The sequence below is a fragment of the Cricetulus griseus genome, chromosome 8 (assembly GCF_003668045.3).
Source record: "Cricetulus griseus strain 17A/GY chromosome 8, alternate assembly CriGri-PICRH-1.0, whole genome shotgun sequence".
NCBI classification, from domain to species: Eukaryota; Metazoa; Chordata; class Mammalia; order Rodentia; family Cricetidae; genus Cricetulus; species Cricetulus griseus.
This window is the reverse complement of record NC_048601.1, coordinates 41,536,962-41,550,132: the sequence shown is the minus strand read 5'-3', so window position 1 is coordinate 41,550,132 and position 13,171 is coordinate 41,536,962. Positions and strand designations below refer to the sequence as shown.

Genomic DNA, 13,171 nt, shown 5'->3' with positions numbered 1-13,171 from the left:
CTTTGATCCATTTGGACTTGAATTTTGTACTTGGGGATAGATATGGATCTATTTGAATTCTTCTGCATATCCATTTCCCCAAAGAAACTAGGGAAAAAAGAAGGACCCTAAGAGGGACATACAGGGCTCCAGAAAATGGAAATAGCTAAGATTTCCTAGGTAAACTGGGTAGGGGAGTTCTAAGGAAGAGGATGTGGGATAGGAGCATGAGGACTCAAGATGGCCCAATTTCCAGAAGGACTGAGAGGGGGAGAAATGAAAGAGATATCTTGATAGAGTGAGGCCTTAGGGGGTTAGGGAGAAACCATGTGCTAGGGAAATTCCCAGGAATCCAAAGGGATGACCTCAGCTAAGATTCCCAGCAACAGTGGAAAGGGTGTCTGAACTGGCCTTTCCTTATAATCAGGTTAGTGACTACTCTAATTGTAATCATATACCCTACATCCAGTAACAGTTGGTGGCAGATGCAATGATCCATAACCAAGCCCAGAGCTGAGCTCCTGGAACTCAATTCAAGAGAGGGAAGAGGGATCATATGAGCAAAGGGGTCAAGATCATGATCACCACAGGAACAGGTGAACCAAGCTAGTGGGAGCTCACAGACTCTGGACTGACAGCTGGATATCGTGAATAGGACCAAACAAAGTCCTCTGAATGTGGGTGATAGTTATGTGGCTTGATTTGCTGGAGGGCCCCTGGCAGTGAGACCAGGACTTACCCTGGGTACATGAACTTGCAGTTTGGAGCCTATTCCTTATTATGGGATACCTTGCTCAGCCTGGATGCAGGGGGAGAGGCTAGGTAGTGCCTCAAGTTGGTATACCAAGCTTTTTTGACTCCCCAAGGAAGGTCTTACCCACTCTGAGGAGTGAATGCAGGTGGGATGGGGTAGAAAGAAGTGGAGGGAGGGAGAACTGGAGTTAGTATATAAAATGAAAAAATAATTTCAATAAAAAAAGAGAAGGAAGAAAAATATAAAAATAAATCTCTTTGAGAAACCTATTAATACAGATTAATAGTTATCGATAATAGTCAAACTTAGGTATGTTTTCAAGGTCATACACAGATAATCAGATAATATTTAGATACATAAATGATCTTCAAATACTTCAAAGACCTACACAATATGGCATTTAATATCTTCAATAACCTAAGGCTTTCATGACAGTGAGACATGTATGATCATGGCAGTACTAATCTACTTCAGAAAAGATGATGGGCATCAAAGAAACATTGTATGGAGCTTAAATTCCTTGTGGCAAAAGTTAGCCACTGGGGAAGAAACTGCCCTTGCCTCAATTGCTGACAGTATGGTATCCAAATTGGACAAGTAGGGCATAAAACAAAATGTGACTGCCAAACTTTTCCAAGACAAGGTAGGACAGAGCTTTAGAATTCCCTGCTTCACATAATGTCTGTCAGATATACCAGGCCTGTAGACCATAGTTGGATGTCCCAAAGTCACAGAAATACTTAGGGTGACTTTTTAGGCAGGCTGATATCTCTGTCATTAGATAACATTTCATCCTTCTGGGGACTTTGATGGAATTGAAAACTATATAGGTATAGTTTTTCCTTGGTATGATAAAAGGTAAATTGGATGTAAAATTGAGACTCACAAAGACAAGATAGATAATAGAATATTTTCTCTAATTTTACCAAATACAAATAGACTTGATACTGTCACTGTAATTCTTACTTAATAACTGTTTTTGTATATAATTTTACTATGTCAAAATTAAAACCTTTTATTAATTAAACAAAATTAGAAAAAAATATGAGATCTAGTCATGGTCCAGCCACCATACCTGGTGCTTGCTGCTTCCCTTGGGGAAGCCTGCTGTAATGGGCTATTATCTCTCTGAAACATAAGCCCAAATAAATTACTTTTTCTTAAAATAACAACAAAAAAAGAAAAAAACATTAAGCTGTGAGATAGGAATCATTTATTATAATATCTAGGCACTTGTTCTTAAGAGTTACACCCAGGAAGCCTAGTGTAGCTCTATTTTGAGCTGAACATAATTTCCTCTTGTATTTGCATTGGAGATAATTGACAGGTAATTTGCTTCATTAACATTCTAGAAAGGATGCACAGATAAGATGGACAAGATTGGAAGTTAGTAGGCTAAAAGGAATGTGTAGGTGCCATGAAAGGCCCCTTGACACCATGTGCACATAAAGGCATTGCATCTCATTTTTACTTTGTATTTGCTCCCATAAAGTGGGCTACAAATGCTAGGAAAAGCTGACAGACTGACCTGGCAGAGAGCCTTCGGGAACCACACACATAAAATCTGGACCTGCATGACCTGTCACGAAGCACATTCTATTACAGAAGCTTGGCCTCTATGAGGTTACCACTCCAGGGATCAATACTTCTAGGATCTAGGAAAGTGCATACTTAGCAAATTCAACCCTTTTCAGAACTGGCAGCTGTCCCTGTGTGGGGAAGTATGTGACTGAAGCAAGCAGGTATTCTGTGATCCCACAGTTCCCCATTGACTTATATTTACATGTACACATTTACCCAAAATTGTCTTCATGGATTCTCTCTCAGCTGTCTTCAAATAAAAGTGTTCAAGTGTGAAAAGATCCAGAAAGAGTCCACCCTGCACCTGGTCCTCTGCCTCAAGGGTGGCATGCAGATCTTCGTGAAGACCCTGACCGGCAAGAGCATCACCCTAGAGGTGGAGCCCAGTGACACCATCGAGAATGTCAAGGCCAAGATCCAGGATAAAGAGGGCATCCCCCCCACAAGCAGCGACTCATCTTTGCCGGCAAGCAGCTGGAAGATGGCCGCACTCTTTCTGATTACAACATCCAGAAAGAGTCCACCCTGCACCTGATCCTCCGCCTCAGGGGTGGCTATTAATTCTTCAGTCTGCATTCCCAGTGGGCAATGGATGGCATTAATCTGCACTATAGCCATTTGCCCCAATTTAAGTTTAGAAAATCCAAGTTTCAGTAATAGCTGAACCTCTGTTAAAAATGTTAATAAAGGTTTTGTTGCATGGTAAAAAAAATTTTGATTTGAAAATATTCTTTACACCACATGTACCAGTTAATATCTAATCATTAACATTTGAAATGAATACTGAGCAGATTATAAATTGTGTATTTGTCTAACTTTGGTACTGCACAGATTCTCTCCATTTCTAGTTTTACTATTTATGCCTCAGTTCTCCAAGCTGTTAGAACATCACCTAACACTAACATTTTATGGGCATTTATGCTATGCATTAATGCTCTATGTGGATTACATTAATACAATTCTCATAGAGTCAAAATAGCTCACAGACAAAGTGTCAGGTGAGAAATTACAATTCCAGAACTTGAACAATTTACAGAGGGTTCATAATATCACATACAAATAGAGGATCCATAAAAGTGTACCTCTCTATTTCCCTACTTTGCTGAGTCTAAAATAGAGAAACATCCTAATGTCTAACTATGCAGAGAATAATTGAGAATACAAAATACCTATTTAACCTATTAATACAAATAAAGTAACTATTCACTCTATTTTCTATGAATCCATGAGATGGCAACACAGTAAAAGTGTAAGTCTGTTATACAGTCCATTTTACACTAAAATATTTTAAGATTTTAGTTGTAATTTAACATATAATATTAAATTAAAAATCTACCATGTAAAATGTGGAAAGCCAAAGAGGAGAATATCAAGTTATTGAGAAATCTAACAACCCAAGTAAAGTTATTGGCAAAAAGTAAAATGTTTAAGAATGCTACTTGTTGGGAATTCAGTTAAAGAGGGGGTTTATATAGTGTATGTGTAGGATCTAGCTTCAAGACCTGGGACAACAATGGGCCAATCATTTCCAGATCTCAAGGCACAGCAGCAGCAAGTCTCCTAGACATAAACACTAGAAACACCCTTCCTCATGAGCTCATCCAGCATGTACAAGCATGACTCCAAAGCATTAGTGGCAACAATAAAGCTACCCAACAAGCCATGTATTCAACAAGGGAGTGGGTAGTTATCTAAGGTGGATTTGGTTGACAGAAAACTACTGAGCAGAGAGAATGAACAAAGTACACTTTCCTTATCACACAATACAATTTTTAAATATTTTAAATTGAAAAGCACACTGCAGAAAATAGGATCCAATACTATTTTCGGGATTCTTTTTAAATGTGAAACTTAACAGGTGTGTAGAATTCCATGAATACATAATGTAACTGAAGTAAAAGAAAAATAATTTGAGTAAGATTGAAACACTTGTACCCCTGAGCCAAAGAGGCCTGAGCAAGGAAAATATGAAATTGGTTCAAGGTCATCAACAGTATTCCATTTCATAAAGTATAGGCTAAGTATCTTAAAATTATATTCCATTAATTCTGTGTATATATGGCTTTTGCATGTATTTAATGCTTATAGATTAACATATTATTTTTCTAAACTCTATAAAGTTATAAACTAGGACAGAGTTCAAGTAGAAGCCAGGAGACAAATAGGTTTCATCTTCAAAGTCAATCATCTCTGACTGCAGATGTGCTATGGTAAGCTCTGTTGAGGACGAAGAAGAGCTTTATGAGACACCGACGGCTGCTAATTTCTAACCATAAAGATGAGAAGCCACAGTGGCTTAAAAATTTTTTTAAAGTATTTAAAAGAATGATTTTGGAAAATTGCAAAGTAACAACTCACAACATCATACAAAAACAAATCAAAGGATCAAAATAATGGATTGCTATTCTTTCAAGTAAAAAAAAATAGGGGAATGCTAAAGTTAAAGTGGTGAGGTTGGGAACACTGGGAGATGTGACTAAATAGGCTTGCATGGGAGTGTTAGTTAACAGGGGATGGGGGCTCCAGCACAAACCATAGTGACCTTTTCCCTCCTATTGTGTAATTTTATGGGTAGTTTTTATCTTTATACATATCCCTGCATCTAATGCTTTTCACTGTAACTGAATAGAATAGAAGTTGGTTCTAGAAGAGCCTCTGGCAGTTTCAGGAAACATACTATCTCTAATTTACCCGAAATATCATCCAGGGGAAGGAAAATGGTAGACAAAGCTTCCAAGAAGAGATACTAGAGGTAGCTGTTTAGCAGCATTGTCACTTGGCTCAGCCCAGTCACATGGTTTTTCTCTCTCATCTACTAAGATAAACATGATTTTTTTTTCTTTTTTTCTTCTGTTGTGCCCTGGAGTGAATCTTCTCCTTCACGAGTAAAAGAACCATGACTGATGATAAGGTTGGATATTGGAATAGTTGGGAAGAGGGAAGATATTTTCTCTCCCCATCCATAACACTGGTAGGAAGATGTTTTTCTAATACTTGAAGCTTTAAAATGATCTACATATAAAAAATAAAGCATTCTTAAGGCAATTCTGATATGCATAGCACTTTAGAATCATTAAGTGAGCTATGGTTAACTACTCAGGAAGATGGATTGAGATCTAGTCTATAACACAATGAATCAGAAACAATGAAGCCTTTAATCTCACATGATTTAGGTACAATATAATTGTCAATAGAAATTGGTTAATGATACCTATTATCCAATTAGCACTCAAAATGTGTTCCAACTTCTTTCCCTATTTATTCCATTTGACAATTACAATTTTAAAATTTACTTTTTGAGTTTACATTTTATTTATAATATAATAGTTACTGACTAAAGAAGTGAATTTCAGCCTATCTTATTTAATGATTTTAAAAGCCCGCTATTCAAATTTATCTGACAGCTAAAAACACAATGTAAGTGTATAGCAATTCAAACGCAGAGCATACATGGGATAGGTAGAAAAGGGAGACAATGCACATAAGATCTCACAGCATTTGAAAGTAGAATGTAATAGTGCAATGTAACAGTTAAGCCTTAGCACAGAGTTTATGGTGGGAATTGATAACCCTCTGGTTATTAATATCTCTGTGTATGAGTGTATTGTATAAATAGGCATTCGGAGATTATTTCAAAATGAGCCTAGCCACATTAGAGACTGAGATTTTATTACTTCAGGCAGACCTCTCATTTTAAGCTCTGTCCCTGTTTTCTTACAAAATGTGTTAGAATGGTTTGAGATGTAAACTGGAGGAAGAAGAAAATGCAGACTTGGGAAAAATGGATGGATATGAATAAGCAGAAATACTTTCCAGGTAAAGTGATTTAAATTACGCTGGTAGGACCTCACATTGTTCTACATAAGAACTTCAATATTATTTTCTAAAAATTACTTACATGTGTTCATAATTTATGTGTAGATAATAACTTAAATTCCTTCACTAATATCTCATAAGGCCACCTAAGAGTATTTTATAACAAAAATATACAAATATGAGCAACATATAAGCAAACATGTAACTGGAATAGGATTTACTTAACACTTTCCTGTTGAGTAACACAACATATTTCCATTGTCTCGGATCATAGTCATGCCAAAATCAGATGGAAATATGAATACATTGCAGAAGCAACTCTGGTAAAGAAGCAACTTGCTGATCATTTAACAAACTCTTTTAGAGTCTGTTCACTCTATTAGCTGGCTAGGTAAAAAGAAATAAAAGAACATAAAGAAAATGCTGTTTTTCTCAAATGGTTATTAATCATATTTGACAGACAGGTTCACATTAAAGTTTTGGTTTTTCACGGGGGAGTTTATGGAGTCAATGGAGCAAAATTAATCAGGAACTAGCACACGAGACTCAGAAAGAACACAAACTGATTTTTTTATATTGATCACAGACCACAAGGTAAAAAAATACAGAAAATGCATTGGGGAAACTGACATGGGAGGTCAAGCTGGCATTGAAAGAGGAAAGATATTATTAGAATGTCCTCTCAATTAATTATTATGTGAACTCAAAAGCAAATGATATAGTATTGAACAGTCAAACATTCAAGAAGACAACATGCTCAGCTTTGGGAAAAGAAGTTCAAAAGAACTTCCTGGGTTTGTTGTTGTTGTTGTTGTTTGTTTTGTTTTTTTCAGGTCACATTGTTAAGTCATTATCTGGGTACAGCATGTTGTGTTCTCAATGTAAGATTTCAAATATAGTTCCAGGAATGCTAGAAACATTCATGGTGAATATATTTCTATACATCACTGGGTTATTTTAGCCAAGAACTTTCATTTACAAGTATTTAACAAAGTTCTTTAGACTTCAAATATTGAATAAAATCTCTAGTCAAATATATAAACAGAGTGATTACTTCTAAAAAGGCAAGTCTCAAACCATTGAAATTCCCTTGGGGTGTTCATTTCAAAAGGCAACAACAGAGATACCCACTCTACCATCTGGTTATCAGGACAAGCTCATTAGGATATCAGTAGAAATCTACAGGTTTTTGTATGTACCCCAGGTTAATGCTGGTGCAGCAAGGTTGAAAACTACCAGAAAAATATTCACATACATTTGTGAGGCACAGAACAAGAAACCTTTAAAAAGCACAAGTTCTTGGACTGGTGAGATTACTCAGTTAGTCCAGTTCTAACTGGACAAGAATGAAGACTTGAGTTTGGATTCTTTGTCCTCACATAAATGTTGAGTGTAGTAGTACAAGCCTTTGACCCCAGCACTGGGAGTGAAACGCAAAGACCAAGGAATCACAGGGGCTTACTAGCCAAACAGTGAGCTCCAGATTCAAAGAGAGACTCAGTCTCAAAACAGTAAGAAGGTGGAGAAGCAAATGGGGAAAACTTCTCAATGTCACTGTCTGGTATCCTCATACACCTGTGTGAGGGAAGCTTTATACATGGATACAAATACAGCATACATATACACAACGATCTAGTAGATAGCTAAAATGATTTTGCCTGGCAGGTATACTGCCAGAAAAACCCATTAGTACAGTGACTAAGCAACTACAGCTCTGAACTAAAATTAGAGTATATATTATGAGCTTTAAAAGTTTTAAATAGAAAAGAAATGATATGAAGTAAAAGTGGGTAATAACAGTGATAGAAGTTTAAGTGATGAGAGGGAAAGCAGGGATGGCAGAAGACAGGGTGAAAGAAGGGTAACTTAGATCAAGAATATCTAAAAGGGCTATATGGAAACCTATTTTCTAAGCTTCCTAAATTTATGCTTATGTGTATATTCATACAAATATATAAATTAGAATTAACCTACCAGAGGATAACCTAACTCCCAGAAGTGATACAATGCCAAATAAAAAGCTCAGGGCAGGTGTGGAACAGCTCCTCTTCAATTGTTGGTCAGAGGTATCCTGGAGAACCCATAGTCAATACAAGCTTTTGGCATTGATCATTATTGCTCACTAAACTTGATAGGACCCTATAGCAGAATATACCATGCAGTTCAGTCATAGGACATGGAGAATCCAAGCTGGTACTGACCAGGAAGCTTCCTCTCTGATGTCTAGTTTTCATAATACCAAAGGGTGCTATGTGTTCTTCTGAGTAGAACCCAGACATGAACACATGAGCTACAATAATGACCAGAATGGTAAAATAGGTCAAGCTATACAGGGATGGTATTGGAGTAACCAACAGATTTCTGGTTTTATTTAATTTTATTTAAGTCCAAATCCTTAGAAGGAAAACCATACCAGGAATGATACATTTGATTAAGTGCCAGTGGCCTAGAAATCATAGTCCTCAGGGGTGAACTTATAACAATTATTTTGCTAACTGGAGATAAAATATAAAATGTCCTCTATATTCTATACCCTTATATTAGAGAAGCACTCAGATCTCATCAAAGAAAGTCATTTTGTGGATAACAATTAATACATAAATTCATAACTCTATAAAGTACAGAGAATGAATGTCTATAGGATGCCCAATCATAAGTAGGAACAATTTATCATCCATTTCCCTACCAAAAGTCAGAGGCAATCATGGAGTTAGGACGAAGCTAAATGATAGCAAAAAGTCAGGGGTCATGGAGGACCAGGAAGAAGCAGTGTCTTGTGGACATGACATCACTGTACTCATGAACTTACAGAAGCTTTTGACGCCTTCACAAAATCAAAGAAGCTCAAATCAGCCAACATCCCCACATGGAGTAGGGAGGAGTTCATGAGCCCCCAGCCCTAACTAAGAAACTATTGGCAAGAAACGATTGATGGCTACTGGGGAAGGAGAGTCACTTTTCTTTAAGGATGTAGCCCTTGGCAGCTCAACCATGTCCCAGAGGGTTGCCTCATGAACATAAAAATATGGGCAAAACAAATTGGATTTGGTGGGTTGTAAAATAAAATAGAGGATATGAAATTGGGAAGAGTCAGGGGATCCAAAGATACATCTGAAAGCAGTTGAGAAAGGAATATTATCACAACACACTGAATGTATTTATCAAATCCTCAAGGAATAAAATTATTATATTTGGAAATAAGGATCTAAACTACAATACAAAAAAATAAAGTGTCTTAATGTGTCTGAATTCTGGTTAGACAATTGAAGTTTGGCAACACTGTCAAAACAATTTTCTGCAATTTTATTCTATACGTCTATTTAAAATCTCACTCTTTTTCATTTATTGTGTGCTTGTGGGGGGATGAGGCAGAGATGGAGAGAGAGGGAGAGATGGAGGGAGAGTGACAGAGAGAGAAACAGCGTATATAGAGGTTACAGGGCAACTTTTGAGTCACTTTTCATGTGTAGAAATTATAACAGAGCTGGCCAGTGGTGGCACATGCCTTTAATCCCAGCACTCGGGAGGCAGAGGCAAGTGAATCTCTGTGAGTTCTAGGCCAGCCTGGTCTACAAAGCTACTCAGAGAAACCCTGTTTCAAAAAATAGAAATTGTAATACAACTTCTTATAGTCAGTTCTCTTCCAGGTCCTGAACTCAGGTTTTCAGGGTTTCAGGAGTATGTGGCAACTTCTTTGTTTTACTCACTGAACAATCTTGTTTACCCATCAGATTTTTGAGATGCTAAAAATCTATTCTTTTGCAATCCCCCAACTCTGATTAATATTTTAGTAACTCTGAGTCCAGTCAGTATCATTTTTACAAGACTTCAATTCCATCACCATGTCTGTAGTTTATAGTTATACTTGTATTTTACAGGTACCACTGAAGTTATCTTCCACATTCACAGCTCAATCTCAAGTAAACCAATGGACATAAGCTGTAAACTCACCAATGTGAAGGGAAAGGTTATTTGTTTCATTTGCATTTCAGGAGCAATTTCTGATCTCCCTTTTCTGAAAAAAAATGTATAGAATATTCCATCTTTAAATAAGAAACAAATTTTTTAAAGACAGCCAGCTACTCATTGGAACAAGGGTAATTGACTTTGTTGTTATTGTATGGCTTACTACAAACAGGAAATTAAAAGTCAAACAAGAAAGGCAACCATTGAGGAGCTTTCACATTATGTTCCATCTTTAAAAAGGCAGTTGGGACATAGGTCCAACTGCTGCCTTAACCACACACACCCTGTCTTACTAATGTCTCAAGTTTCTAATGTAGTTTTTGTTTTGTTTTGTTTTGTTTTATGGACACTTGAAGCAGTCAGTACACAATTGCCCCCATTTAAAACATACACCATTGCATTAAAATTGGCACTACAGTATTTTATTTGTTGGAATTTATTTTGTTGATTCTTCAAACTATCTCCCTTTTGCCTGCATTCTCAACTCCACTGCCATCTCCATCTACACAAATTATGCTGACATTTTTACCTATGTATTTCATGCATAAAAAACCATTGTTAATGTAATTATTGCTTATATATTTATATATAGTTATTCTACTTATTGTATATAGTTTTTCTATGTTAGCTAAAACCTTCATTTTTTGTTTAAAGGAAAAGGGGGAAATGTGTGATTTTTTTTGTGTTCTGACAAATAAAACTTGCTTGGAGACCAGGGGGTGAAACTAGTCACTAATTAACCATAGAAATTGGTTGGTGGTGGATCATGCCTTTAATCACAGCACTCAGGAGTTAGAGAAAGGAAGTGATAAAGTCGGGTGGAGACAGGATCTCAGCCCCTTTTGGTTGGAGGAACCAGACAGGTAGGAAGCAACTGGCAGCTGCCCCTCTGGTTCTCGGATCATCCAGGTTTTCACTCCGGGTGTGTGGGGGAAGCAACTTGAATTGGTAGACTCCCACAATTTTTCTTATCTCAATAATTTAGTTTAAAAACACATATGTATCTGAGCATATCAGTACCTACATAAAAAGGCACGTTAATGATCTATAAAATATACAAATATTGTTTCTTCTGTAATCAGCTATTCTCGGTATGCAGAGGTTCTCCAATTCTGTGGGGACAGCTCTACACTTGTACTTCAATTCGACGGAAGACAGCATGGGCAGATATATCAGAAGTTGCACTCTAATATTCTCAGTAGTGTCATTTAGCATACACATGTGAGCACATGCACAGCACACACTGATGTCTTCATTTATATGGGATTGGCTTCCAAATGAAATTACATGTAATATCCAATTTTTATATTTCAATACATAGCCCCAAATTACTTGAAAAGAGTAAGACTTCAAATTTCTATCTAGAAAGCAATCAGCATGACCAAATTAATTTTCCTATATTTTTCATGAATATAAGCATTCTTGAATAATTTATAGGTTAGTGGTGCCTATGTTTCATTAACAGAAATAATGAATACTTTGTAAACAATATTTAATCACGTTATTCTTGTTTTATCGCTAGTTGTCACATTTCTCTTTGATTCTTCTGTATTTATGTTCTTTTGTATCGTATATACATCTGGCATTGTTCATTTTTTTCAGCATAGACCTTGTTTCCTTTTCAAGTTCCAGGACCCAAACTGTGTAATTTACAGCCTCTTGTAACTACAGCTCAAAGGATCCAACCCTGTCTTCTGGGCTCTCTGGGTGCCTACATATGAATGCTAAATCAACAGAGGGCCATAAACCCAAATGCACATAAAAATGAATAAATTCCATTGAGTAATACTGTTCCCTGTACCACTAACTTAAATATGTCATCTGCCAGTGGCCCCTCTTCACGTTTTGTTTCATTCATTTAAATTCTTATAGCTAAAAGGATTCATGTTTATGTAAGATAAGGGACCCACCACTCTTTTAATCCAAATTGATAGCCATTTATACCAGTAATACCTGTTAAATGAACGATCTATCATCCACTGAATTGAAGTACCACCACTGAAATTATTTACATACCTCAAGTTCTACATGTGAACTCTACAACAGTCTGTGATTATAATTGTCTATTCTTATGTCAAACATAAAGATTTCTTCCTAAGATACCTTGGGAAATAATGAAACTCAAATATCTCCGAGTCCTTTTTATTGATCCTAACCTTACAGTGAATAATTTCAATGAATTCATGTGAGGTTTCTAATTTTGCATGAATATTTTTGGTTATCTAAATACTTTTTGTTTGAGAACTGTAATAATTTTTGTATGAACATGACTTCTTGCTCTGTATTTATGAATGTATACCGCATATATGCCTAGAACCTGACAAGGCCAGAAGACAGCATTGTATGCCATGAAATTGGAGGTGCAATGTTTTTGTATGGCTATGTAGGTGTTGGCAACTGGACACTGGTCCTCTGCAAAAGCAGCAATAGCTCTTAAATATTAACTCAGCCTCCCAGCACCCTATTTTTACTTTATTAACCTGCTAAAGGGAAGACTGACAAAAGAGCTTTTTAAAGTATTTTGCAAGTAAATATTATAAAGCTTTTAGAACTTAATTTATTGATTCTGATGATACAGTAAAATATTCTGATACTGTTAATAAGCATCATGATAAAGAAATCTTGGTAATAATAATGTTCACAATACTCTCAAAAAGTATCTATACATACTTAACTAAGAATGTGAAAGACCTCTACAAAACAAAAACAAAAAGGTTCCAGATATCAAAGTTACAATTCTAGAGGTGTTACTATACTAGATTTTGATCTATATTTCAGAGCAATCGTAAGGAAAACAACATGGAACCAGCATAAATCAGAAATGCAGGTCAATGGAATAAAGCAGAAGATCAAGCATGAATGCACAAAAAACACAGCTATCTGATTTGACAAAAATGCCAAGAATATACATTGGATAAAGACAGCATTTTTAACAAATGGTTCAAGGAAAACTGGATGTCTATATGTAAAAGGGTGAAATTAATCCTTGTCTATTACCATATACAAAAATCAACTCCAACTGGATCAAGTGCCTCAATATGAAACCAGAAATGCTTAAATTGATAGAAGAAAATA

At 36.3% G+C, this 13,171-nt stretch overlaps 1 protein-coding gene across 1 annotated transcript; it reads left to right on the top strand.

Annotated features, from left to right (window-relative positions):
- Window positions 1-2,620: 2,620 nt before the first annotated feature.
- LOC113837023 (ubiquitin-like) lies at window positions 2,621-3,026 on the top strand. The gene is given in 2 exon segments (XM_027428842.2): window positions 2,621-2,754; window positions 2,757-3,026. Coding segments are annotated over 2 exon segments (231 nt in total). The 5' UTR covers window positions 2,621-2,642; the 3' UTR covers window positions 2,876-3,026.
- Window positions 3,027-13,171: the final 10,145 nt, after the last annotated feature.